We start from the raw sequence: 27,736 nt of genomic DNA, 5'->3' as shown, positions 1-27,736 counted from the left end.
TGTTAATTAAAGAGCCTGCTGGATGCACACAAACCCCCGGAGAATGAGCAGTATCATCCCCCGAGGAAAGGAGTCATTGTGCTGAAACCATTTCCCTTTGAAGGTCCTAGGCTTTCCTCTAGGTGCTTGCTCTGTTCTGCTTTTTTGAAAATTCAGAATATCTGGGAAGGGTAAGTTAACAAAACACTTACCACCTCAAGTCATTTGTAGAACCAGGTAGAATATGGAATCATTCGTTTTTCCCGGTGTGAGCCATGCCAGGTGTAAAGAAGGGGGTGGGGCAGGAGTGAAATGGGTGTGACGTGGTGATGGAGATGTTCGGCCTCTTGGCTGTGTCCACGTCGGAATCCAGGTTGTCACCAGGCACTACAGTCTTGCAAGATGTTCACCAGTAGGGGACACTAGGCAGTGGGTACTCTGGACCTCACCACATTGTTCCTTCAGGTCCCTGGAAGTTGGACCCCCACCTTGCTCTCTCCCCACTTAAGACTGATTAGGAACACAGATTTAACATCTTCCTAACCAACATTCTACTAGTTAGTCATACAAATGGGACATACACCTACATTTCCCTTAAAACCTGGGCTTTAACTCACAGATTTCCTTAAACACAATTATTAAAGTTGAGAGTTGTTATTTATTCATCTCTGTGTTTTTGCAGGTTTCAAAGTCCAGCCTTGGGAGATCATAGAGAAAAGTGTTGTATCGTGCTCAGAGCGCTGCTCACCCTGGTTTATCACAAATTTGTCCCACGCAATCATGTTCACCAGAGCCGATAAGCCATTCCAAGTACAGGGAAACTGTGCTAAATATTTATCACACACCGCCAGCTTTGAGGAAGAGCTAGAGTTGTTTTATGGAGGGATGAAACAGACACTGGGTCTGATGGCAGCTTCCTCATTGGCTCAATCGTCTCTTCTGAATGAATACCGCCTCTCTTCCCATGGCACTGGTCCTTGGTTTGCCATTTCAAAAATTATCGTGAAAAAATAGTTGCCAGGATGGATGCATAGTGCTGAAAAGGTTTATTTTATGTATTTTTCCCAGTTGTGCTGACTCTCACTAGTGTTATTTTCCCTCAGGAAACAAGGAAATACACTCCTCCCCCCCCCAATTTTGGGTAAACACTTACCATCATCAACAGCATGCGCGATGATTATGTAAAAGCTATCATTTACATAAGGGGATTCTCGGTCAATTTGCTGCCTGGTGGTCACTGTTCCTGAGAGTTCATCTATGGTCACCCAATTTGCCAGATCATAAGCCAGTTTATATCTTGTAGAAGGAAACACAGGCAATTTTTAAAATTAAAATTTACATCAAAAGGCAAATCAAAATATATCATAGCAGACACAGATCCTATCACAAGTAGTATGGGAAATTGTAAGTGGAATCATATGGAATTTGTCTTTTTGTGACTGACATATTTCACTTAGCATAATGTCTGCAGGTTCATCCACGTTATAGCATACTGAAGAATATCCTTGGTTTTTAAGGCTGAATAACATTCTGTTACGTATATATACCATGTTGTGCTTATCCGCTCATCCTTCAGTGGACACTTGGGTTGCTTTGTCATTTTAGTTATCATGAACAATGCAGCTTTGAACGTGGGTGTACAAATACGAGATCCTGCTTTCAATTCTTTGCATAGATATCCAGCAGTGGAACACTATGGATCATATGGTGCTCTACTTTGAATTTTTTTGAGGAACCATCATCCTGTTTCCCTCAGTGGCTGCACCAACTTATATTCCCACCAACCACGCACAAAGGTTCCAATTCCTCCACATCCTTGCCAACACTCGTTTTCTGGTTTTTTGATAGTTGCCATCCTTATAGGTGTGAGGTGTAGTTTTGATTTGCATTTCCCTGATGATTAGGAATGTTGCGTATCTTTCATGTGCTGATTGGCCATTTGTGGATCTCTTTTGGGGAAATGTCTGTTCAAGTCCTATATCTGCTTTTGGATCAGGTTGTTTGTATTTTTCTCATGTTGTGTCTTAGGAGTTCTCTATATATTCTGGAATTAGTCCCTTATCAGTTATAGGACTTGCAAATATTCTCTCCCATCCTGTGGGTCACCTTTGTACTCTGTGAATAGTGTCTTTTCATGCACAAAATGTTTTGATTTTCATGAGGTCCAATTTGACTATTTTCTCGTTTGTTATCTGCGTCTTTGGTGTCACATCCAAGAAATCATTGCCAAATCCAGTGTCATGATGCTTTTGTCCTACACTTTCTTCAAAGAGTTTTATTGTTTTTGGTCTTACATGTAGGTCCTGATCCATTTCTAGTTAATTTTTGCATATGGTGTCAGGTGACCTGTTTGCACATTCAGATCTCCAAGTGAGTCTCCTGTAGAGGGCATGGACCATGTGTTTTATACATTCTGCCAGTCTCTGTCTTTTGATTAAAGAGTTTAATCCATTTATGTATGAAGCAATTCTGACAGTAAGTCCTTCATCAGCCTTCTCCTTCCTTGTTAGGTTTTCTGTCTCCTTATTGGCATTTCCATTTTGTTCACACACTGTTTCTGGTCTTCCTCCACATCCTCCTTTAGGTCTTGGAGCATTTGTAAGACTGTTGTTGGGAAAGACTTCATCTAACCGATCTGCCATCAGGTATTTTTCAGGGGCAGTTTCTGTTGATCTTTTGTTTTGAATGGGCCTCACTTTCCTGTTTCTTTGTATGCCTTGTGATTTTCTTCTTGAACGCTGGGCATTTGGATCTAACCATGCGGGAACGCTGGAGATCAGATTCTCCCCCTTCCCAGGGTTTTCTGTTTTTCCTTATTGTTTTTGTTTTTGTTTTTTATTTTTGTTCATTTGTTGGACTGTCATGGGCTGTCTCTGTGCTGAGGATCAGCTTCTCAACTTAATGCCCTCTCAGGCCTTTCCTGACCTTTTCCCTGGGCACACCGGCCACTTTCTGATTTTCCTCCTACAGGTGGTTGTTGTGGAATTGTCCTAGCCTTTAATGTCTGGCTCCCGAAATAGGGAAAAGCAAACAATGAAGAGGGGAAAATGCAGGCACCAGTCCATCCAATCCCCGGAAGCCACTTCAGCTGGCGGGGGAGGGGGTCTGCCACATCAACGGAAGGGCAAAACCAATGGCTGCCTTCCTCTTTGGCTGCACCTCCGGGAGTGAAAGCAGCAATCAGCGAGCAGAGCACTGACCCCTGATATTTGGGGGACAGAGATTTTTTTTTGCCCACTCTGACTCCTGCAAACTCTGTTTGGCCATTCCAGGAACAGGTGCACAGCTGCTGGCCACCGGCCGGGGATAGGGAGCAGTTGCTGCTACTGTGCTAAGAGCCATAATTGACCAAAATTAACTGCAGTTTACCATCCAAGCCTTTCTCTGGCAGTTGCAAGCCTTCAACAGAATCCGGAGTTCCAAAACAGGTACGTGAGACAGATTCTTCCCGTGCAATTGTCTGGGTGGGGAGAGATTCCTGATGCTTCCCACTCTGCCATCTTCCTAGGGATTATGGCAACTCTATGGCAAAACACTGAGCAACCCAAGTGGACGCCCACAGGTGGATGGAAGAACACAGTGTGGTCTGTACGGACAGTGGAATATTATTCAGCCTTGAAAAGGAAGGAAGGTCTGCAACCTGCTACCACATGGATGAACCCAGAGGACGTCATGCCAAATAAGCAAACTAAGGCAGTCACAAAAAGACAAATACTGTACAATCCCACTTCTATGAAGCACCTTGAGTAATCAAATTCACAGAGACAGAAAGTAGCGTGGTGGTTGCCAGTCGGAAGGAAGAGAAATGGGGATCTTCTTTCATGGGGACAGACTTTCAGTTTTATAAGATCGAAAAGTTCTGGAGATGGACAGTGGGGATGAATGTGCAACAACATGAATATACTTAATGCCCCTGAACTGAACACTTAAAAATGGTTAAAATGGTAAACTTTGTGTTAGATATATTTTACCACAATTAAATTTAAAAAACCCCACTTCTGTTGCCCAGAAGCCAGAGGGCTGCCGGTTTACAACTTTTAGTAAAAAGGGACATAGAAACACATAACAAATTATTTTAATATAAGAAAAACGGTATAAAAGCGATGTGTGCTAAGTGCAAGGGGAAAAGAGCAGGTGTGCTTCCCCGGGGGGAGGGGGTCAGAGGCAGCTCTGGAAGGAAGAAGGCACTGAACGTGGGCCAGCGGGCCTTGTCCTGGTGGCTTCTGGTATTTTCATAACTGAGCTGGAGTCAACCTCACCTGCCCGCCAAAGGGCAGGTTTCCACCAGGAACACCCATGGGTAGGGGGCTGGTTCTGTTTAAATGACCACACTCCCCATTCCTCTCTTCTCACCTTATCCGGCCAGCAGCTCTGTCTGGATCTGTAGCATTGAAAATTCCCAGCTGAATTCCAGGCCTGGCACCGTCGACCTCACTGACGACAAAGCTCCTGGGGTGAAAGGCTGGTGGGTCATTGACGTCCATCACCTGCACACTCACAGTGGTGCTCACCACCGCCCCCCGGGGCCCCTGGACCTGGCCCCCGTCACAGAGGAAGAGCGGCTCCTCGTTCTCCACGGTGATGACAAGGCTTCGTACAGGGTGAGTTTCATAATCCAAGGGCTGCGAGTCCCAGAGAGAGGGTTTCATGAGCACCTGCTGCTTCTCTGGCTGGAGAAAGCTCAGTATGTGATCACGCGCACCCAGAGTGCATGGCTTTTGCAATTCATTTATTATTTACACCATTTTTGGTAATGACCAAAAGACAGTGGCCAGCCCATTTTCAAATCACTTACGGAGTTCTGGTTTGTTTTTTTTTTTTTTCCCTCCCCCTCTCCTGGTTGAAAAGAGCCACCATCCATCAGACAGTAATGAAAAATGTAACAAAAACCATAACCTAATGAAACATTAATGTGGCAACTCTGCTGCAAAAAAAACCAGGGGAGCTTAAGGAAATACAGAAATTAATGATCACAGTTACTCAGGGTGCAAAGTGGGCAGTGACTTAAAATGACTGAAAAGCTAGGAATATTTGAGATATTCAATCCCAGGCATCTGGCAAGGAGTACCCCAGAGCCTTGCTGTTCACAGCATGGTTGGGGCCCACGGGCATCACCCGGTACTTTGTTCCTCTGATAGGCAGGAGCCCAGGCCCCATCCCAGACCTTCCAACCCAGGCCTTTCAACCTGATCCCCACATTGACTCACCAGCATGGCACCAGGACACTGGTTACTCCAGGGTCTAGCTGAGAGCAATTAAGACTAAAAACAGTGGAGTCAGACCACCTCAGTCAGAACCACTCCAGCTGTGTGACTTCATGTAAACGACCCAACCTATCTGGGCCTTGTTCCTTATCAGTGAAAGGAGAAAATAATACTTTTCTGCAGGGCCAGCTCCTCATTAGGCACAGCAGGCGAAGTGCCAGGGGCCCACAAGACTTTTAGGGGTCCATGCATACCTTCTAATGTCTTTTAAACTCAGAAGGAAAAAAATGAACTTTCAGGATTAGAGAAAATGTCTGAAATATTTTATCACATCAGAAAAAAAAATAAACATTTTAGGACCTATATAAATCTATTTTGTCTCAAACAGAAAAAATTAAATTTTGAAGAACTTGGCACATTGTCAAAAGTAATTTTCAGTATTGATATTATTTTGGTGGGGAGGTTCCACAAAGGCAAAAGGGCCAAGGGCCTGTGGCAGCCGGCACTCATAACACAGCCTGCCCCCTCACTGGGGGCCACTGGGACACACAACACACCACACCTCACGTGTGTGGCACAGCGGGCACTCCCCGACACTGGCTGCCATCTCCCTATCGGGACTCCTGCGGAGAGGGGCCCCAACACTGCAGCCACCTGGCAGGTGTGCCTTCCCCGATAGCTTTACCTTGATCACATTTAAAATCCCTTCATTGGTCTCAGGGTCAGTCAGAATGTCAAAATGTCCCTCTTCGTTGCCATTCAGTATGTGAAATTTTACTCTCCAAGCTGATGTAAATGGCAAGTCACCATCTTGGACCAGGAGACGCAACACGCTCTGGCTTGTGCAGCCTTCAGAAATCTGAATCCTGTACTGGGAGAGGCAATCATCATGTCCACACCATGGGGATAAAGACACACAATTGAAAAAGAAAGCAAGAAAGAAAATGTAAGTCCTTAGCACAAGAACATGGATATATGCTATTTAACTTGACCTCAAATGATCTGAAGCTCTGCCTGACCCATCACAACAAGCATCTATTCCTTCTCCCTGTGACTTGTGTCTACAGCTGAATAACTTTAAAAGTCCTCTTAAATCCAACTCGATGCACTGTTTTTCTAAGAATCTTTAAAATAATAATGCACACCCTAGTTTATGCTGCTAAAAAAACCTAAATCTTCTAAAATAGAACTCTTATAGTGACTTAGATTAAGACAATCATTTTTCTAACACATATAGATCTTTAGCTTGTTATTCAGTGCTTTTGGCAACAAGATAATTTCTCTTTGACAAGTACATGGAAACAGGGTTTATTTTCCCCACCCTTAGTTTTGAGAGCAGAGCTTTTTACTAAGCCAGAGAAAGATTTCAAAACAAGGTTCAATATATTTCAGTTATTCTGTACTGTTTGGTGAGGTGTTTTCATTTGAAAACACTTCAGCTTTTCTCTATATAATTTTTTTTAAGATTTTTTTGAGTAGGCTCCACGCCCAGCATGGAGCCCAACGTGGGGCTTGAACTCACAACCCTGAGATCAAGACATGAGCAGAGATTATGAGTCAGACACAACCGACTGAGCCACCCATGCACCCCTTGTCTATACAATTTTTTAAATTTTATTCAAACAATACTTTTCGAAAATAATTGTTTGTAGCATTTATTAATATTCAACAAAGGCTCCAATGTGCCAGATTTTGTCTTAGGAACAGGATGGCCAAAACTCCATCCCCAGGGAGCAGATGATTAAGAGTGTGTGTGTGTGTGTGTGTGTGTGTGTGTGTGTGTGTGTGTGTGTGTTGGATAGGGACAGGAAGGAGGGGGTGGATGCTGTGTGGGGGATTGAACTTGGTCGTCGGGAAAGGTCTCACTGAGAGAGGTCAGGAGAAAGAAGTAAAATAGATATTTTTCTTTTAAAAAATGCATATGAGAGAGCAAAAATATAAAATAGGAAACAAATCCTGAGTGTTTTTAGCAATCTTGCATATCTCAAGTGGTGTGGCATTTCCAAATGATCTGGAATGTGGGTTTCAGTGCTTTCTTCAAGCATGTGGATTGGTAGCATTTGAAATCCCGTGTGGAACCCTGTATATAAATCAGGTGATCTGAGAAAGGCTCAGCCAGAGCCCACCTACTCATCTTCCTATTCTAGAACTCCAGATGTTGTGAAAAAGCGCAGGTCTAGATCTCACCCGGGGGCGAACCTGCCCCCCAGGGGACATTGGGCAATGTCTGCAGACATTTTTGGCTGTCACGCCTGGGAGGTGCCCTGGTGTCTAGTGGGCGGAGGTCAGGGATGCTGCTAAACATCCTACGGTGCACTGGGCGGCCTCCCCTGGTCCTACAACAACGAATTTCCCATCCCCCGTCAATAGTGTGGAACTGAGAAACCTCCATGTAGAGTGAGCATGGATTCTGTATCTTCCCTGTGCCTCGGCTTCCTCGTCTGTAAGACAGAAATCATGTGCGAGTCCCAGCACCTCAAAATGAAAGCATGCACGTGAAAGCTCTGAGCACAGTTTCTGGCACAAAATAGTAAAGAAACGTAAGCTCATAAGTCTATTATTAAATGATTCTGTATCAGGATGGTTGATGTCTTCATCTAGTTTAAGTGATCTTGGAGAATGACACGTATCTTTGGTGTTATGGAGAATTCCCTCAGTAAAACTGAGCCTAGAACTTGGGGCCATTTATGCAGGGCCATGGCGTCTGAGGAGGCCCAGGTGTCTTACATTCTCCTGGGTAAACGTGGGCCTGTGGTTGTTGCCTTCTTGCACGTTCACATGAACCATGGCCGTGGATGTCAAGGGAGGTTCTCCCAAATCCTTCACTCCAACTAGTAGTGTAAACCACGGAGCAGTCTAGGCGGGAAGGAAAAGAACAGTCAAGCCCTTCAAATACAGCAAAGGGAAATATTAATAAAGTAATAATCCATTATAGCAACTTCAATAGCAAGTCCAGCCACAGAGGGTTTTCCACTACAAACATAAGTCCTAAGTCTGGGGCTCCAAGATAGAGAACACATTTCAGTTTTTAAAAATAATAAAATCCACATAACCTCATAATCTAAGCATCCTGAGAGTTGTATTTCTCCACTAATACGGTCAATCTGGAAGCCACTTTCTTTCAGTGACGGTGTTTGAGAAATAAGGAAATAAAGGACTTGAGAATTTGGAGTATTTTCTTCATCCAAATCAACTGTTAACATCTGGAAAATGGGTTGACCTGGAAAGAATTGTTTTAACAGTTACTATTGACCAAAAGCAGCATATCAAACCAATAGAGTGATGATACTTTGCTAAATGACATGAAGGCATCCACCAGAATGGACCGAATACTTAAATATAAAATCAAACTATAGACACACTATAAAAACTAAAAAGGGATATTTAAATAGTCACAAGAACTTTCTTTTTTTTTTAAGATTTTATTTACTTGAGAGAGAGAGAGAGAGAAAGAGTATACATAGGGGGAGAGGGAGAAGCAGGCTCCCCGCTGAGCAGGGAGCCGGACGCAGGGCTCGATCCCAAGACCCTGAGATCATGACCTGAACCAAAGGCAGACGCTTAACTGAATAGGCCACCCAGGCGCCCCTTAATAATCACAAGAACTTTCTAATCACAATTGCAAATGCAGAAGACATAAAGGAGAGAATTGATAGATCAGACAGATTTTTAAAGGTGTGCCAAGAACTATATAGACAAAATTTTAAAAGAAATGATAAACCAGGAAAACATTTAAAATATATATGGCAGACATAAACATTCTTAATACAGAATGAGAAGGTTAAAATCAAGAAAAATGACAAGCACAGGAACAGAAATGGACCAAGAAAGGAACAAGTATCTGGTACACAGAAATGGACAAGAAACCTATCAACATACGTAAGCACTTAATAATCAAAGATGAACCCCATGCCAGGCCCCCCAGATGTTGCCGGTAGGTGAGTAAAGCGGAACACTTAAATTGTATGGGCAGTCAGAACCAGCCATTCTGCTCTTCTAAATGATGCCAAGTAAATAATGCTTCAGTGGACACAGATTTAGCTCAATATGTTCACTGAAGCATATTTTGTGAAGATAACAAAAAGTGGGCATGGCACATAAATGTCTAACAGTAGGAGATTAAGAAGCCTTGAAGCACATCCATGAAATAAAATATTACACAATAGGATGCTGAAGGAGAACACTTTTGGGTTACAAACAGTAAATTTGCCATTTTAGAAAAGAAAATTCATAAATATACACATATGAAAAAGCACACCCATACATTTGTAAATATTTATTATATACCCATATATATTTTGCACTATGATAAAGATGAAAAATGCATTTGTAATTATATATAAAATCAGGGAATATATATACACATAGATAAATATACAGTGTGTGTACACGCACACACATACAAAATTGGAAGAAAAATACTGAAAGAATATAAACTAAAACATTAATGGTACTTATCTCTAATTGGAAGTATTAAATAAGCTTTCTAGTTCAGTCTTAATGTCTTGGAATTTTCCAAATTTTCTAAAGACTATTTTGTGAAATAAATAATGTTTTTCTGTTATTAAAATAGATGCACATTCTAGTGAAAGTGGTTTGGATTTAAAGACACAGAATCTATAGCTCAGAAACTTTAGATGTCATCTCGTTGCCATTTTACAGGTGAGAAATTTACAGAGATATTCAGGAAGGCACTGTTCAGCTCTGCCTTTCTCCCTCAGTGCATCTGACCTATTTTAGATTGGTCTTTACATATCAGCTCTTGCCACAGACACAATTTCCACCTCATTTTATTGTCAATACAAAACGATACTTACAGACCTCCAAGCATTCTGCTCAAAACCAGAGCCTGCCACCTTCGGGATGAGAAGAGTAAATTTTCTCCCTAAAGACAACGAGGATCAGGCACCACAACATCGAAGCAGATGGACCAGAGAGGACCAGAGGGGAGAGGAAGCCCCCGCACCCCCGCCGCACGCACCTGCAGGGTGGTTCTCCTTCACACTGATGTTGAATTCCTTCTCAGGGAACTGGGGTGCGTGATCGTTCACATCGCCGATCCTAATGTTGAAAATCAAGGAATCATCCATGACCTTTCTTGTTAAGCGATCCACAACATCAAAATAAACCTAGGAAGCAGAGAACTGTGTTAATGTTGCACGTTCATTTACTTGATGTCATGTTATATGTTCATGTCATCACACGGTTTGCATCCTCTCCTGCATTAGCCAGAAAGTTTCTGAGGGCAGGGATCTCATCGCTGTCCTTCACCTCGTGACCCCAGGGACTGAGCACAGTGCTGGCACAGACGAGGCACTCAGTAAACATTCGTTATGATCAGGTTCTAATCTCAGTTTCTCTACCAGGGTAAAACATAGCCAGGTTGCTCAGGAGCCTCAGTTTCTGCTGTTGGTGCTGTCATGAGAAATACAGATGCTAACCAACACTCCTGCGACGCTGCAGAGGGCAGACCCTTGAACGTTTTAGGGAAAGGAAATGCTCAAAGTAACTAGCCCAGCTGTTGCCATGTCGTGGGTTCTGCAGTGGTTAGGGATGTCACTTCTGTGTTTGAAGAAGGAGGGTTCGCTCATCTCAAACATGCAGCGGGAAGTCTTTCCTCTCAAAAGGTCTCAAAGCAATACTTTAGGCTTCTTGCTTTAGTCTCTTAAGAACTTTAAACAAAGGAGCAAATCGGGGCGCCTGGGTGGCTCAGTCGGTTAGACATCGGACTCTTGATTTCAGGTTAGGACACAATCTCAGGGTCATGGGATCCAGCCCTGTGTGGGGCTCTGCTCAGCTGGGACAGAAGGAGTTCAGAGTCCCAGAAAAAGGAGTGGGAAGGGGTGACATCGCGCGGAGGAGCTCTCCGCTCTGGAAACGGTGCTTTCTCAAGGGTTGTTTGCTTGCAGGTACAGAGCCCTGCTGGGGGACCCTGAGCAAGCACGGGGTTTATTCCAGGAGAAGCAGCTTCAGTGAGGCCCAGGACCGAGCTCCTACATAGATCACCTCCTTCCTGCCTCACAGAAGCCTTAGAGGGAGGCATTCTTGGTGCCCTACTGTGGACCACGGAGAGGTTCCATGGCTGTCCACTCTCAGCGCAGCCCAGATTCAAGTCCAAGTAGATGTAGACTTGACTACACCATCACTCCCCTCCACAGCTACCCAGAGCCCACAGCAGGCAGCTTCACCAGCCAGGGGTCTTAGCACCTTGCCAGTTTCAGGCAGAAATCTCTCCTTTCCCCAGAGCCCACAAGAGCTCCGCTGCACCCACCTCCCTGGGCCTCTTTCCTGCAGACTTGTTGGCATCCACTCATCAGCCTCTGCCACGGTGGTCCCGCCAGCTGTCCTCAGTGGTGGCCTGGGCCCCAGGCTCTCCGGGTTCATCTGTCTCCTCTCCCCTCAGGACCACTGCACTGGTCTGCTCCCGGGAGTCCAACATGCATTTTTTTTTAAATTTCTGTTCAAGCAAATTGGCTTTCTCCCACACCATTTCCACATGCTCTTCTATAATTTATGACTGTGCGGGCATCTCTACTCCCTAATCCCGTGGACTTCTGGCCCCAACAAAGTGCCAACTGTAATCCTTCCACTTAAAAATAAGAACCCCATGTATGTTTTATGTTTATTATGTTATATTCCATTTATTATCCTAAAAGCTACATCAGAGATCATCAGTTCTGTTAGATGCCTGAGAGGCGTAGTGCTGTTTATTCTTTGGCGAGATGCTAAGAATTTCCGGGGACTCAGAACTGCAATGAAGAAAAGAAATGTCATGGATATTTTCTGCACTTGGAAAGGATTTTCAGCCTTTGTTATAGCCTTAAGATTTAGATCCTTAGGTGACACACCACAGTGTGGTGACATGATGGAGGGGCATATGACCACTGAAATGGCACGTGCAGGATATGTACTCTTAGTCACACGGGAATACTTTAAATGCCAAACACGCAAGACAAAGTCACTTGTATGCATAGGTTTCAAGTAGGCAAAGATGAGTGCATTGGCATAAAGATCCACAAATGATGATTTTGAGGAATATAAAAGAATATTAAAGAATGACTTGGGTGCCTGCGTGGCTCAGTCATTAAGCGTCTGCCTTTGGCTCAGGTCATGGTCCCAGGGTCCTGGGATTGAGCCCTACATTGGGCTCCCTGCTCAGCAGGAAGCCTGCTTCTCCCTCTCCAATTCCCCCTGCTTGTGTTCCCCGTCTTGCTGTGTCTCTCTCTGTCAAATAAATAAATAAAATCTTTTTAAAAAAAAAGAATGACTTCCCTGAGTGTATTTGTATCCGATGAAATTGAGCATATTTTAATATAAACAGATGAGACTCCTACACAGAAAAAGTCAGACTTTTCCCCTTTCCAGCTGTGTTTTAAATCTTCCGGCAATTCTCAGCTGGTGACACTGCATTCTTTGCAGGCTTACGGAATTAACAAGAAGTCAGCCCTCCCCACCCCACCCCCACCTCCCAAACACAAGTTTTTATATGTTTTGGCTAATTTTCGTGACTCCTTCACTATTCCCCAAGAACATAGCAGTGGTACTGGGAATGCCTTTTGGCCAGCCCTTGGGCTGACTTCATTCCTAATACATCCTGGCTTTATGCACAGCCAAAACCCGGTAGCAAGCATCCTTCTGCAGAAGCAGGAGGCTGAACCAGAAGGCCCCGGCCTGTGTGGTGTTTCTGTGACTCCTTCTTAGCCCGCTTTTCACAGCTGGTAATCCCTCTCATCAGCCTGTTTCTTGTCTTCCTAGCAAGTATGGTAACCCCTGCTTGCCAGTTTCCTCTATCTGCTGCAACAACTGGGTGCCTTACAACAAAATGTGTTCTCTCACGCTTTTGGAAGCTACAACAGGCTTGGTTTCCTCTGGAGACTCTGAGCCTCTCCTCCAGCTGCTGGGGGGCTGCCAGCAATCGTGATGTCCCCCGCCTACAGATGCATCACCCCCGTCTCTGTCTCCAGCCTTCTCCCCTCTGTCCTCTGTGTCCAAATCCTCCTCCCTTTATAAGGATGCCAGTCGCCCTAATCCAGTATGACCTCCCCTTAATTTGATGACATCTACAAAGACCCTATATCCCAATAAGGTCATATTCACAGGTACCAGGGGTAGGACTTGAACCCATCTTTTTGGAAGGCACAAGTCAACCCACAAAACCCTGGAAGCAGAGACTACATTCTGCCGTGCTCATTCATTCATGGAACATAATTGACTGAAAACCTACAATGCGCAGAGCCCTATTCCTGACTCGGGGGAAATGCGTTCCAGTGGCGAGATTGACCACCCACAGAGAACCAAACACGTTTCAGGCATACAGTTCAGGTGGTGAGAAGTAATAAGGAGACAGTAAACTGGGATCATGAGACAGAGAGCCACCGGTGGGGGCACGCCTCCAAATCCCCACCCTGTGTCTTCCCTCGTGGAAGTTCCCAGTCAAATGAGGGGCCAGCTAGCAAGTGATTGTAGAGTCTGGTGTAAAACGACGGCTGTGATAACAGTTGTGGGGATCAGATCATGGGCTTGAGCTTACCCAGCAGGTCCAAACACAGGTTTGGAAATCCTGACGGAGCAGGACCCATGGGGATGCCACTCATGCTCCCACAGTTTTCCCGCTTGCTCTAACTGTTCCCTGGGACCTCTGTGTGACATGCCAAGCTTTTCCACTTGGGCCTCATGTGTCAGAAAACAGTCTCATGGGTTTGGCTTAGGCATTATCAGCTTCCAGCAAAAAGTCCCATATTAAACCTCGTGAAAGCCAACCCTTGAAATGTCAGTGAAGTTGTTAAAAAGCAAACAACAGCAGGGGCGCCTGGGTGGCTCAGATGGTTAAGTGTCTGCCTTTGGCTCAGGTCATGATCTCAGGGTCCTGGGATCGAGCCCCGCATCAGGCTCCCTCCTCAGTGGGAAGCCTGCTTCTCTCTCTCTCCTTCTACTGCTCCCTGCTGCTTGTACTCTCTCACGTTCTCTGTCGAATAAATAAATAAAATCTTAAAAAAAAAAAGGCAAACAACAGCAACCAAACAACAACAACAAAACAAAGACCACAAGCACGAAATGTTTTGCTCTGTCCTTGCACAAGTCACGCCCACTACTATCTGTCCTGGACCCTCCGGACCCTCTGCACTCAGCACATGGCAGCCGAGGGCCAGCGCAGCACCCTCTCCTGGGAGCTGGCTGGAGATGCAGAGTCTCGGGCTCCACCCTGACTTACAGAAACAAATCTGCATTTTTACAAGATCCCTTGGTGATCTGTTTGCTCACTCAAGATTTAGCAGGGCTGCCCAGGGTCACCCTCAGATCACTCTATGTTCCTTCTATCTAATAGACATTGCACATTTACTAGATGAGGCAAGGGTTTATGTGAATATAGTGAAGACCTGCAGAGTCATCTCTACATGACTTCTGGAGTTTGGGGAGAATTTCTCCCTGCTTAAAAACTAGAGATTCAGAGCCTATCAATAAGTTAAGGACGGGCGCCTGGGTGGCTCAGTTGGTTAAGCGACTGCCTTCGGCTCAGGTCATGATCCTGGAGTCCCGGGATCGAGTCCCACATCGGGCTCCCTGCTCAGCGGGGAGTCTGCTTCTCCCTCTGACCCTCTTCCCTCTCGTGCTTTCTCTCTCTCATTCTCTCTCTCTCTCTCAAATAAATAAATAAAATATTAAAAAAAATAAGGACATCCATTTTATTATGTATATAAGTATTTTGAGGTCATTAGAGAAAAGGTATATAAATTACTTCTTTGAGGTGTTCTTTCCCACCCTGAAGAAGTTAATGTACCACCAAGCAGGCCCGAGAACCAGCTCAGTTCCCAGCAGAAGTCAAAACAACAAAGGCTATATAGCATCCTGAGCATCCCCTATAAGGTGAGGCTGGTAGCCTAATACACCACCATGGCTTAGGCATTTTACTTTATCGCTTCCTTTCCTGGTTTTGAACCTGGATTTCAAATTCAGAGTAGACCATGGTGTTGGGGTTTAGGACATCCTAAAGAACACGGGGAGTCACAAGAACAAACTGACACCGGGTACGTAATTGCTTGTTCATCAGGTGTTAGGCAACCGAGGGGTCTGCTTATAGCTTCTGTCCACACATTTCAACTGTGACTCAAAACCAAATTAGGCCATTTTATAAACATTCTATAGCCCTACCCCCAAATGCTTTCAGATATCCTGATGGTGCTGGGAATCCGGTCATTAGAAGGAAGATCTGTAGTGGCTCACATAGCTCATCACAGTGTCCAGAACTTTAAAAGAACATTACAAAATTAGCCTCCCTGCCCATGCATGCTTTTAAAGCTTGCCACAGTGTATAATGTGCAGTCTCCCATGACATGGCATGTGGGCAGCTTAACTAATGCTTGCTGAATACAATAGTCCCGCAACAGCTTTACAATAAATCCAAGCTGAGAGTATATCAAATGTTAGGTACCATAAAAGATGGTGTTGTCTCTCGATCGACAGGGCGGTGAACATACACTCGTCCGTTCCTGTGATCTACAGAAAACAAACCAATCTCCGGATATTCATCCACACCAGGTCCACTGATTAAATATATTAATGACATGTTATGAGACATATCATTGAACAGCTGCAAGGGAAAAAACAAAGGGGGGGGGGAAAGAATGAGAATAAACCACAAGGCACGCCAAATATCAAGGCTAGGATTCAAAGACATTTTTAAAGCACCACACCTCACAATCGCTCATCTGAGGGTTTGTCCAAAAGAAACAGAGAGACAGGCAAAGAGGTGGGAATGACGTTTGTCACAGTGAACAAGTGGGAAGAATATGCACATGTCCTTCCTAAGGGAAAGACTCCTAGCGCAGTACCCCCTTCATGGGGCAAGGGCCCCCAGTCTTTAGGACTTACACGCTCTGCGCCAGAAAGGGGGCCGTGCCTCACTGGTAAACCAGAAAGGCAACTTGCAGAACGATATGTGTAATGTGATCCCATTTTGTCAATATGGACTCACCTTGGTGAGACTATAGAGAAATACCTGGAAGAGTACATACCGATGTGTTAATAGGGATGATCCCTTCGGGGAGAGAGGAGGAACACTCGCGAGGCTGACATTCAGAAAGGGCTTAGCGGGAGCCAGCTGACTACGTGCCTGACTTGTCTTAGCCTATTTAATCTTTAAAACGACCCTATAATGTAGGTACTGTCGTTGACAGCACCGCGTGGTGGGGAAACAGCAAGGATATGGGACTCCCGCAGCAAGGGTACGTTGCGTCTGCGGTAGGAGCCCACCGTGTCCCCCAGACTCTCAGGAGTAGATCGTTTCAACCACTGAGCCTTGAAAACTTTCTGTATTTTTTTTATAGTAGGCATCTACTATTTTTATAAACACTGCAAAAATATAAATTAATTTTTTTGTCCAGAAATCGTTGGATGTCAATGCTGTAGGGATCTAGTCACTCAGCATGTAATTCACAGGTCCATTGGGTCAGGAGTGTCATGGAAAGAATGACAAGGGCCACGTGCAAAAATTCCAGCATCCCAACATGGTCACGTGATAGCTTCGACCTCAGAGGGAGGGAGACGACAAGGAGTCGGGGGACTGTGGGAACAAGCCCCATCCAGTTGTTGCCACGTGGGAACATAGGCTCCCTGTGGGCAGATCTTCCAACTTTCAGAAAAGCCGCTAGAAGTACAGAATTTCTACTACAATCTTCCTGTCGTTTCCATCTCCTTATGGTAAAATACACACAATGTAAAGTTTACTACCTTCATCATTTTTAAGTGTGCGTTCAGGCGGGACTAAGCACACGCACACTGTTGTGTGGCCGCCACCACCATCCGTGACCAGAGCTCTTGTCATCTTACCAAACTGATGCTCTGTCCCCCTCACACAATGAGCCCTCATGACCTCCTCCCTGGCAGCCCTGGCAGCCCAGCTTTGCTTTCTATTTATTTATTTTTTTAATCTCCCTTTTGCCCCCACCTCCCAGTCTCTGGTAACCACCATCTCCTTATTTTTAAATAATACATTTGCATGGGCCAAATAAAGCAGGCTTTGTCCCAGGGGACTGATGTTCTCGGCACACGCTCACATGAAGTGACTTGCCCGAAGCCCCCCAGTCAGGTAGAGGTAGAGTGGGTTCTAGAACCCAGGACAGCATTCCTCTTTCCACTGCACGCCCTGGCCTCCCAAGCACGTAGCCCTTCAAGACTCGGTCCTCCTGCCATACGGGGCGTGCCTAGTCAGAGAGGGTGGCAGGGGCCTTCCTCACCTCACCAACAAGTTTGGGAAAGGGTCCTTGATCTTCCTCCTCCAGTTCCAGGGTGGTAATAACCCATCTTCTCTTGGATCGCCGTAGGGGCCGGTGGCTCTCTCCCTGAAATTATAGCGACAACCATGAGGATGATGGTGACATCGATGTAGCAGGTACGGATGGGCACTTGATTGGCATTATATCCCCTGTCCTCATGACAGCCTCCAATGCTCAGATATTAAAAGTGCCTGTTCTCCTGACAACTGTAGAGGTGTTTCTAGACTTTGGGACATGGGCAACCTACTGATTTTACACGGATCCTGAGATCTTTAGGGGCTATGCAGACATAACATTAAAGAGGATTGCCTACTGTGTGCCAACACCTGTGCTATGGCAGACACGCACACAGTTGCTGAGTGAATGAGAAGGTTACTCCCTCCTGTTTCCCTCTGTCTTTCTAAAATAGTCAATGAGAACGTCTCCATTCAGTGCCAATAGGTCTTTAATGCCTCTTCATCTACTACTTTCACTTTTAACAGGAAGAGACTCAGACCCAGACGTTAGGCTCAAATATTTGTCAGGCAAGAGACCAGAGATAGACAGTTTAACCATCTATTTATTACAAGCAAAGCTGCTTTCTAGCCACGGTAGTTTTTATCCACAAACATGTAAGCCTTTTCAAAAATTATAGTTGACTCTTGAACTATGCGAGGTTGGGGCACTGCCCCCTGGGGTAGCCAAAAATCCCTGTATAACCTTTGACTTCTCCAAAACTTAACTGCTAACAGCCTATTTTTCACTGGAAGCCTTAGTGATAACATGAACAGTCGGTTAACACATACTTTTTATGTTATGTGTATTATATACCATATTCGTAGTGTAAAGTCAGCTAGAGAAAAGACAATGTCATTAAGAAAATCATAAGAGGGGGGCGGAGCAAGATGGCGGAGGAGTAGGAGACCTGGATTTCGTCTGGTCTCAGGAATTCAGCTGAATAGGGATCAAACCATTCTGAACACCTACGAACTCAACAGGGGATCGAAGAGGAGAGTAGCAACAACTCTCTGAACAGAGAATCGACCACTTTCTGGAAGGTAGGACGTGCGGAGAAGTGAATCCGAGGCGATATTCGGGAGGATAGACGGCGGGGGAGGGGCCCCCGTCGGCCGCTTCTGGCAAGTGCTAGAGCCGCGGAGCACAAAATCGGACCTTTTAGAACTCGGCTCCGCGGAGGGACGTCGCTGCAGTGGCTAAGCAGGGGGTGGAACCCTCGCGGGACAGTGTGGTCTCAGGACCCTCGGGGTCACAGAAAGACCGGGGGAGCCTGAGTGCGGCAGAGCTCCCAGGGATCGGAGCGGGGAAGCCGGCTGCAGAGACGGAGCCGAGGCGCGGGCTCTCAGCTCGGGGTGGCCATAAACTGTGATCCGCGGCCCAGTCGGGCCACTGCTCCTCCAGCAGGGACCCAACAAGCGGCAGAGCCGGGGAGACTCCCCTTCCTCCCCCGGGAGGAGCGGCGCGGGAGCGCACCGCAGGGATCTGCTGGGTTTGGAGACTCCACACGGGGTCGGGTGCCAGAGATAGAAACGCTCGGTCACAGGCCGGGTGAGCACGGAGAGCGGCCGGAGACCGGGGACACGGGAGTGACTGCTTTTCTCTGGGGGCGCACTGAGGAGCGGGGCCCCGAGTTCTCAGCTCCTCCGGGTGGAGACTGGGAGGCCGCCATTCTCACTCTCATTCTCCAAAGCTGTACCGAGAGCTTGCAGGGAACAAAAACTCCCCAGAAGAAACCCGAGCAGCTTGCTTAGCCCGGACCGACAAGGGCGGGGCAATTCCGCCTCCGGCAAAGACATTTGGGAACCACGGCAACAGGCCCCTCCCCTGGAAGATCGGCACAAACAGCCAGCAAGCCAAGACCAAGTTTACCGATCAAGGAGAACGGGAGAACTCCAGCGCTAGGGGAATACTGCACATAGAATTCATGGCTTATTTACCATGATTCATTAGTTTTTCAAAGTTAATTTTTTAACTTTTTTTTTTATTTTTCTTTTTCCCTTTTTCAACCAACATCTTATTAATCTCTTTTTGGAAAAAAATTTTTTTTATTTTTCATTTCTAGAGTCATATTCTATCCCTTCATAGTAGATACCCTTATTTTTGGCGTATATATATATAAGTTCTCTCTTTAAAATTTTGAGATACAGTTTCTTCTAACAGATCAAAATATACCCTAAATCACTAGTGTATACTTTCTTCTAGTCTCCTGCCTGATCACTTTCTCTCCCTTTTTTTTTCTTTTTTTTTTAGTCTTCTTTCTTTTTTCAAACAACTTCTTATCTTCTCAATTCCTTTTATAAAATCTTTTATAATTTTCATCCTTAAAATCATCTTCCATCCCTTCATTGTATCAACCCTTATTTGGAACATATATGTCTTTCTTTCTGTAAAATTTTAGGAGGCACTTTCTTCTAACAGACCAAAATACACCCAAAATCTAGTGTGTGGCACTGATCTATTCATTAGCCTGATCATATTTGATCATATTCTATTTTTTTGTTTTCTTCTGTTTTTGTTTGTTTTTATCTTTTTCTTTTTTTTTTTTTTCCCTTTCTTTTTTCTTTCTTTCCCTTTCTTTTCCCCTGGTTTCAGGTCTTTTCTGATTTGTTTAGGGTATATTTTCTGAGGACGTTGTTACCCTGTTAGCATTCTGTTCTCTCGTTCATCTATTCTCCTCTGGACAAAATGACAAGATGGAAAAAGTCACCTCAGCAAAAAGAACAAGAGACAGTACCGTCTGCCAGGGACCTACTCAATACGAACATTAGTATGATGTCGGACCTAGAGTTCAGAATCATGTTATTAAAGATACTACCTGGGCTTGAAAAAAGCATGGAAGGTATTAGAGAAACCCTTTCTGGAGAAATAAAAGAACTAAAATCTAATCAAGTCGAAATCAAAAAGGCTATTGATGAGGTGCAATAAAAAATGGGGGCACTAACTGCTAGGATAAATGAGGCACAAGAGAGAATCAGCGATATAGAAGACCAAATGATGGAAAACAAAGAAGCTGAGAAAAAGATAAACAGCTACTGGATCACGAGGGCAAAATTCGAAAGATAAGCAATACGATAAGACGAAACAACATTAGAATAATTGGGATCCCAGAAGAAGAAGAAAGAGAGAGAAGGGCAGAAGGTATATTGGAGCAAATTATAGCAGAGAACTTCCCTAATGTGGGGAAGGAAACAGGCATCAAAATCCAGGAGGCACAGAGAACCCCTCTCAAAATCAATAAAAATAGGTCAACACCCTCACATCTAATAGTAAAACTCGCGAGTCTCAGAGACAAAGAGAAAATCCTGAAAGCAGCTCGGGAGAAGAGATATGTAACCTATAATGGTAGAAACATTAGATTGGCAACAGACCTATCCACAGAGACCTGGCAGGCAGAAAGGAATGACATGATATATTCAGAGCACTAAATGAGAAAAATATGCAGCCCAGAATACTATATCCAGCTAGGCTGTCATTGAAAATTGAAGGAGAGATAAAAAGTTTCCAGGACAAACAAAAACTGAAGGAATTTGCAAACACAAAACCAGCCCTCCAAGAAATATGGAAAGGGGTCCTCTAAGCAAAGAGAGAGCCTAAAAGCAGCATGGACCAGAAAGGAATACAGAAAATATACAGTCACAGTCACTTTACAGGCAATACAATGGCACTAAATTTCTATCTTTCAATAGTTACCCTGAATGTAAATGGGCTAGATGCCCCAATCAAAAGACACAGGCTATCAGATTGGATTAAAAAACAAGACCCATCGATATGCTGTCTGCAAGAGACTCATTTTAGACCGAAAGACATCCCCACATTGAAAGTGAGGGGGTGGAAAACCATTTACCATGCTAATGGACACCAAAAGAAAGCTGGGGTGGCAATCCTTATATCAGACAAATTAGATTTTAAAACAAAGACTGTAATAAGAGATGAGGAAGGACACTATATCCTACTTAAAGGGTCTATCCAACAAGAAGATCTAACAATTGTAAATACCTATGCCCCTAACATGGGAGCAGCCAATTATATAAGGCAATTAATAACAAAAGCAAAGAAACACATTGACAACAATACAATAATAGTGGGGGATTTTAACACCCCCCTGACTGAAATGGACAGATCCTCTAAGCAAAAGATCAACAAGGAAATAAAGACTTTAAATGACACACTGGACCAAATGGACTTCACAGACATATTCAGAACATTCCATCCCAAAGCAACAGAATACACATTCTTCTCTAGTGCCCATGGAACATGCTCCAGAATAGATCATATCCTAGGTCACAAATCAGGTCTCAACCGGTACCAAAAGATTGGCATTATTCCCTGCATATTTTCAGACCACAATGCTTTGAAACTAGAACTCAATCACAAGAGGAAAGTCGGAAAGAACTCAAATACATGGAGGCTAAAGAGCATCCTACTAAAGAATGAATGGGTCAACCAGGAAGTTAAAGAAGAATTAAAAAAATTCATGGAAACCAATGAAAATGAAAACACAACTGTTCAAAATCTTTGGGATACAGCAAAGGCAGTCCTGAGAGGAAAGTATATAGCAATACAAGCCTTTCTCAAGAAACAAGAAAGGTCTCAAATACACAACCTAACCCTACACCTAAAAGAGCTAGGGAAAGAACAGCAAAGAAAGCCTAAACCCAGCAGGAGAAGAGAAATAATAAAGATCAGAGCAGAAATCAATGAACTAGAAACCAAAAGAACAGTAGAACAGATCAACGAAACTAGGAGCTGGTTCTTTGAAAGAATGAACAAGATTGATAAACCCCTGGCCAGACTTATCCAAAAGAAAAGAGAAATGACCCAAATCAACAAAATCATGAATGAAAGAGGAGAGATCACAACCAACACCAAAGAAATACAGACAATTATAAGAACATATTATGAGCAACTCTATGCCAGCAAATTAGATAACCTGGAAGAAATGGGTGCATTCCTAGAGATGTATCAACTACCAAAATTGAACCAGGAAGAAATAGAAAACCTGAACAGACCTATAACCACTAAGGAAATTGAAGCAGTCATCAAAAATCTCCCAACAAACAAAAGTCCAGGGCCAGATGGCTTCCCAGGGGAATTCTATCAGACATTTAAAGAAGAATTAATACCTATTCTCCTTAAACTGTTCCAAAAAATAGAAATGGAAGGAAAACTTCCAAACTCATTTTATGAGGCCACCATTACCTTGATTCCCCAAACCAAAGACCCCATCAAAAAGGAGAATGACAGACCAATATCCTTGATGAACATGGATGCAAAAATTCTCACCAAAATACTAGCCAATAGGATCCAACAGTACATTAAAAGGATTATTCACCATGACCAAGTGGGATTTATCCCTGGGCTGCAAGGTTGGTTCAACATCTGCAAATCAATCAATGTGATACAACTTATTAACAAAAGAAAGAACAAGAATCATATGATCCTCTCAATAGATGCAGAAAAAGCATTTGACAAAGTACAACATCCTTTCTTGATCAAAACTCTTCAGAGTATAGGGATAGAGGGTACATACCTCAATATCCTAAAAGCCATCTATGAAAAACCTACAGCGAATATCATTCCCAATGGGGAAAAGCTGAGAGCTTTTCCCCTCAGGTCAGGAACGCGGCAGGGATGTCCACTCTCACCACTGCTATTCAACATAGTATTAGAAGTCCTAGCCACAGCAGTCAGACAACAAAAAGAAATCAAAAGCCTCCAAATCAGCAAGGAGGAAGTCAAACTCTCACTCTTTGCAGATGATATGATACTTTATGTGGAAAATCCAAAAGACTCCACCCCAAAACTGCTAGAACTCATACAGGAATTCAGTAAAGTAGCAGGATATAAAATCAATGCACAGAAATCAGTGGCATTCCTATACACCAACAACAAGACAGAAGAGAGACAAATCAAGGAGTCGATCCCATTTACAAGTGCACCCAAAACCATAAGATACCTAGGAATAAATTTAACCAAAGAGGCAAAAGATCTGTACTCAGAAAACTATAAAATACTCATGAAAGAAATTGAGGAAGACACAAAGAAATGGAAAAACATTCCATGCTCATGGATTGGAAGAACAAACATTGTGAAGATGTCAATGCTACCTAGAGCAATCTACACATTCAATGCAATCCCCATCACAATACCATCCACTTTTTTCAAAGAAATGGAACAAATAATCCTAAAATTTGTATGGAACCAGAGAAGACCCCGAATAGCCAGAGGAATGTTAAAAAAGAAAAGCAAAGCTGGCGGCATCACAATTCCGGACTTCCAGCTCTATTACAAAGCTGTCATCATCAAGACAGTATGGTACTGACACAAAAACAGACACATAGATCAACGGAACAAAATAGAGAGCCCAGAAATGGACCCTCAACTCTATGGTCAACTCATCTTTGACAAAGCAGGAAAGAATGTCCAATGGAAAAAAGACAGTCTCTTCAACAAATGGTGTTGGGAAAATTGGACAGCCACATGCAGAAGAATGAAACTGGACCATTTCCTTACACCACACACAAAAATAGACTCCAAATGGTTGAAAGACCTAGATGTGAGACAGGAGTCCATCAAAATCCTAAAGGAGAATACAGGTAGCAACCTCTTCGACCTCAGCCGCAGCAACTTCTTCCTAGAAACATTGCCAAAGGCAAGGAAAGCAAGGGCAAAAATGAACTGTTGGGATTTCATCAAGATAAAAAGCTTTTGCACAGCAAAAGAAACAGTCCACAAAACCCAAAGACAACCGACAGAATGGGAGAAAATATTTGCAAATGACATATCAGACAAAGGGCTAGTATCCAAAATCTATAAAGAACTTATCAAACTCAACACCCAAAGAACAAATAATCCAATCAAGAAATAGGGAGAAGACATGAACAGACATTTGTGCAAGAAGACATCCAAATGACCAACAGACACATGAAAAAGTGCTCAACATCGCTTGGCGTCAGGGAAATCCAAATCAAAACCTCAATGAGATACCACCTCACACCCGTCAGAATGGCTAAAATTAACAAGTCAGGAAAGGACAGATGTTGGCAGGGATGCGGAGAAAGGGGAACCCTCCTACACTGTTGGTGGGAATGCAAGCTGGTGCAACCACTCTGGAAAACAGTATGGAAGTTCCTCAAAGAGTTGAAAATAGAGCTACCATACGATCCAGCAATTGCACTATTGGGTATTTACCCCAAAGATACAAATGTAGGGATCCGAAGGGGTACATGCACCCCAATGTTTATAGCAGCCATGTGCACAATAGCCAAACTGTGGAAAGAGCCAAGATGTCCATCGACAGATGAATGGATAAAGGAGATGTGGTATATATACACAATGGAATATTATGCAGCCATCAAAAGGAATGAGATCTTGCCATTTGCAACGACATGGATGGAACTGGAGGGTGTTATGCTGAGTGAAATAAGTCAATCAGAGAAAGACATGTATCATATGACCTCACTAATATGAGGAATTCTTAATCTCAGGAAAGAAACTGAGGGTTGCTGGAGTGGTGGGGGGTGGGAGGGACGGGGTGGCTGAGTGATAGACATTGGGGAGGGTATGTGCTATGGTGAGCGCTGTGAATTGTGCAAGACTGTTGAATCACAGATCTGTACCTCTGAAACAAATAATGCAATATATGTTAAGAAAAAAAAGAAGAAGATAGCAGGAGGGGAAGAATGAAGGGGTATAAGTCGGAGGGGGAGACGAACCATCAGAGACGATGGACTCTGAAAAACAGAGGGTTCTAGAGGGGAGGGGGTTGGGGGGATGGGTTAGCCTGGTGATGGGTATTAAAGAGGGCACATTCTGCGTGGAGCACTGGGTGTTATGCACAAACAATGAATCATGGAAGACTACATCAAAAACTAATGATGTAATGTATGGTGATTAACATAACAATAAAAAATTTAAAAAAAAGAATTTCTTCATGTCCTTTAACTAAACAACATTTACAACAGACGGAGAGCAGACTCAGAGAGGAGAATCCAGCCACCTTCTTTTAGAACAAGAGATTTGCAAGAATATAAAACAGTGCCACTCTTCACGCTAAATGGAATTTCTTTTAAAATATGGTTATATTTCATAAAAGCATGTGACATATACTCACATGTACTGGGTCTAGTATTATCTTTAATGAACTGAGAAAAGCTTCCAATGCCCCACTCCTAATTTCTAACATGGTAAATCATAGTACACATAACCCACATCAGCACGAGCTCGTTGGGCTCTCAGTAATGTGATATGTGTAAAGGCATCCTGAGAGCAAACGGTCAGACACCAGCTACTCTAGGACTTATGCCTCAGTCTCCAGGACAGGTTGAGTGATCCTGAGCCCCCTTGGTCCTGGTCACCTTACACCCGTAAGGGTCTGTCCTTGCTGCAGGGCACACGGCTGCCCGATGGGCTACGTGTTAGCGGTTTCACAGAAAATGAACACACGTTCTTCATGTGTCCTTCCCTTGTGGCCAGCCACCCTCCTGGTGGGGGGCAGACATCACTGGCTTGTCTTGTTTTGTTAACATCAAGGACGATGATATTTCTTTCCTGCTGCAGACTACATTTCTATTTACTTAAAAAAAAAGAATTTTTAAAGTCTTGGAGTTCCAAAATCTCAAACAATGATTTATTCAAACATTGAATCCTTCTTGATTCGTGTCAGTGGTTTTAAATGAAGGACCTAACCAGGTGTATACTTTTAAAATGGAGAAGATCACAGTTCTTGCAAAAGAATGAAGAAATTCATTCCATTTCCAACACAGATCTATTCAAAGGTGGCTCAGATCACTAACAAGGAATACATCGAGGTTTCACCTCATCGCTGGCCTCAGTTTCCCCTTCTGTAAATGAGGCCCTTCAAGGGCCCTTTCCACACACAAGCTCTGTGTCTTCAACTCAGTCTGTCAGCACTTGAACAGCTCAGTCAACAGCCACATGCGAACTGTGGGTGCCGGGGTTTGCACACCTGACACTGTGTGTTTCACATCCCCCCTCCACGCATGCCTTGAAAATTGTGTGATCTTGTCTGGCTGTCACAGGAAGACCAGAAAAAGGTTATATTTGCTGAAATGATTTTTTAAGTGTGCTTATTATATTTCCCATCCCTGCCAAGTTTAGGCAGGTGGTCCAAAGAGGATACCATTTACAAAAGGTGTACATAATGTTTCTGTAATGTGAAGGGAGAAAAGTTTCTAGAGGCTGGCATCTCTGGCTACAGTGTCCACCTAACACTCTGTGGCAGGCGGGCACATCATCTGACAGGATTGTCCAGGCTGGCCTGGTCGAGCAGCCATGGCGTCACTGAAGCGAAATAACCTAGGTACAGGAGGGCTTTGTGTGTGCAGAGGATGCTAAGGAAGTAAGAAGCCTGCGTGGAAATAATTCTTTCCTGAAAATATTTCTTTTTTTGATTGCAAATTTTCATTCAAGGAGAATTTTTTGGAATAGAGGTGTAATTGGCATACGCCATTGTATTAGCTTCACATGTACAACATCATGATTTGATATTTGTACATAATGAGAAATGATCAACTACAATAAGTTTACTTAACATCTGCCACCACACATAATTACAGAATTATTTTTCTTGTGATGAGAACTTTTAAGATTTACTCTCTTAGCAACTTTCAAATGTGTAATACGGTATGATGGACGATGGTGCCACACTGTCCATTTCTGTTGTTCGAAGCCATCCGGTTTGTGGCATTTTGCCATGGCACCCCTAGGAGATGAATATACTGCCCAAGTATGTTCTCTATACAGAAGCTCAGGTGATCTTTAAAAGTGCAGACCTCATCATGTGCCTGGGTCCCCAGGGCTCTCAGGACAGAGTCTAGCCTGCTCCATCCCTGCCGAGTACCCAGCTTCCCGCACTCCCCACCCCCCACCACACCATCCCTCGCCTTCTGCAAGCCACTAACTGTTGTCTTTAAATGGGGGCTTAGCAAATTAATCAAGCAGAGCATCAGTGCTGACAGTTTTTTAAAGATAAGTCAATTTAGAATTTCCCAGGTTAAAAAATAGCAACGACAACATAACAGACTTTGCTTACCATTCGATTTTGTTGTGTCTCAAACCCTCCCTCCTCTCTGATCTTGGAAGCCTGCCACAGCCCAGAGCGGAGGATTCATGAATCCTTGGCACCAGAAATTACCGTACGAGAAGGGCAGGACTCCCCTTCCATGACTTATCACTGAATCTGGATCCAAGATGAAAACCTGCAGGGAGTCACAACTTTGTCACTTGCTTTGTGTCCCCCAGACGGCAAGGGTGTGGGGGCAG

At 44.0% G+C, this 27,736-nt stretch overlaps 1 protein-coding gene across 1 annotated transcript in view; it reads right to left on the bottom strand.

Moving 5' to 3' along the window:
* The window catches only part of CDH26 (cadherin 26), a 37,266-nt gene extending 10,119 nt beyond the window's left edge, over positions 1-27,147 (bottom strand). The window contains exons 1-9 of the mRNA XM_088026661.1: positions 27,097-27,147; positions 17,417-17,521; positions 15,613-15,771; positions 10,165-10,312; positions 8,237-8,403; positions 7,911-8,039; positions 5,869-6,054; positions 4,333-4,601; positions 1,133-1,275 (exon numbers count right to left, since the gene is read on the bottom strand). Of these exons, the coding sequence (XP_087882787.1) occupies positions 1,133-1,275; positions 4,333-4,601; positions 5,869-6,054; positions 7,911-8,039; positions 8,237-8,403; positions 10,165-10,312; positions 15,613-15,771; positions 17,417-17,521; positions 27,097-27,147 (1,357 nt within the window). The remainder of the gene's footprint in view (positions 1-1,132; positions 1,276-4,332; positions 4,602-5,868; positions 6,055-7,910; positions 8,040-8,236; positions 8,404-10,164; positions 10,313-15,612; positions 15,772-17,416; positions 17,522-27,096) is intronic.
* Positions 27,148-27,736: the final 589 nt, after the last annotated feature.

This window comes from Eumetopias jubatus, unplaced genomic scaffold (assembly GCF_037043125.1).
Source record: "Eumetopias jubatus isolate StellerSeaLion01/CBP00866 unplaced genomic scaffold, mEumJub1_p1.0 scaffold_9, whole genome shotgun sequence".
Taxonomy (NCBI): Eukaryota; Metazoa; Chordata; class Mammalia; order Carnivora; family Otariidae; genus Eumetopias; species Eumetopias jubatus.
The sequence above is the reverse complement of the archived record's forward strand: the minus strand, read 5'-3'. Positions and strand labels throughout refer to the sequence as shown.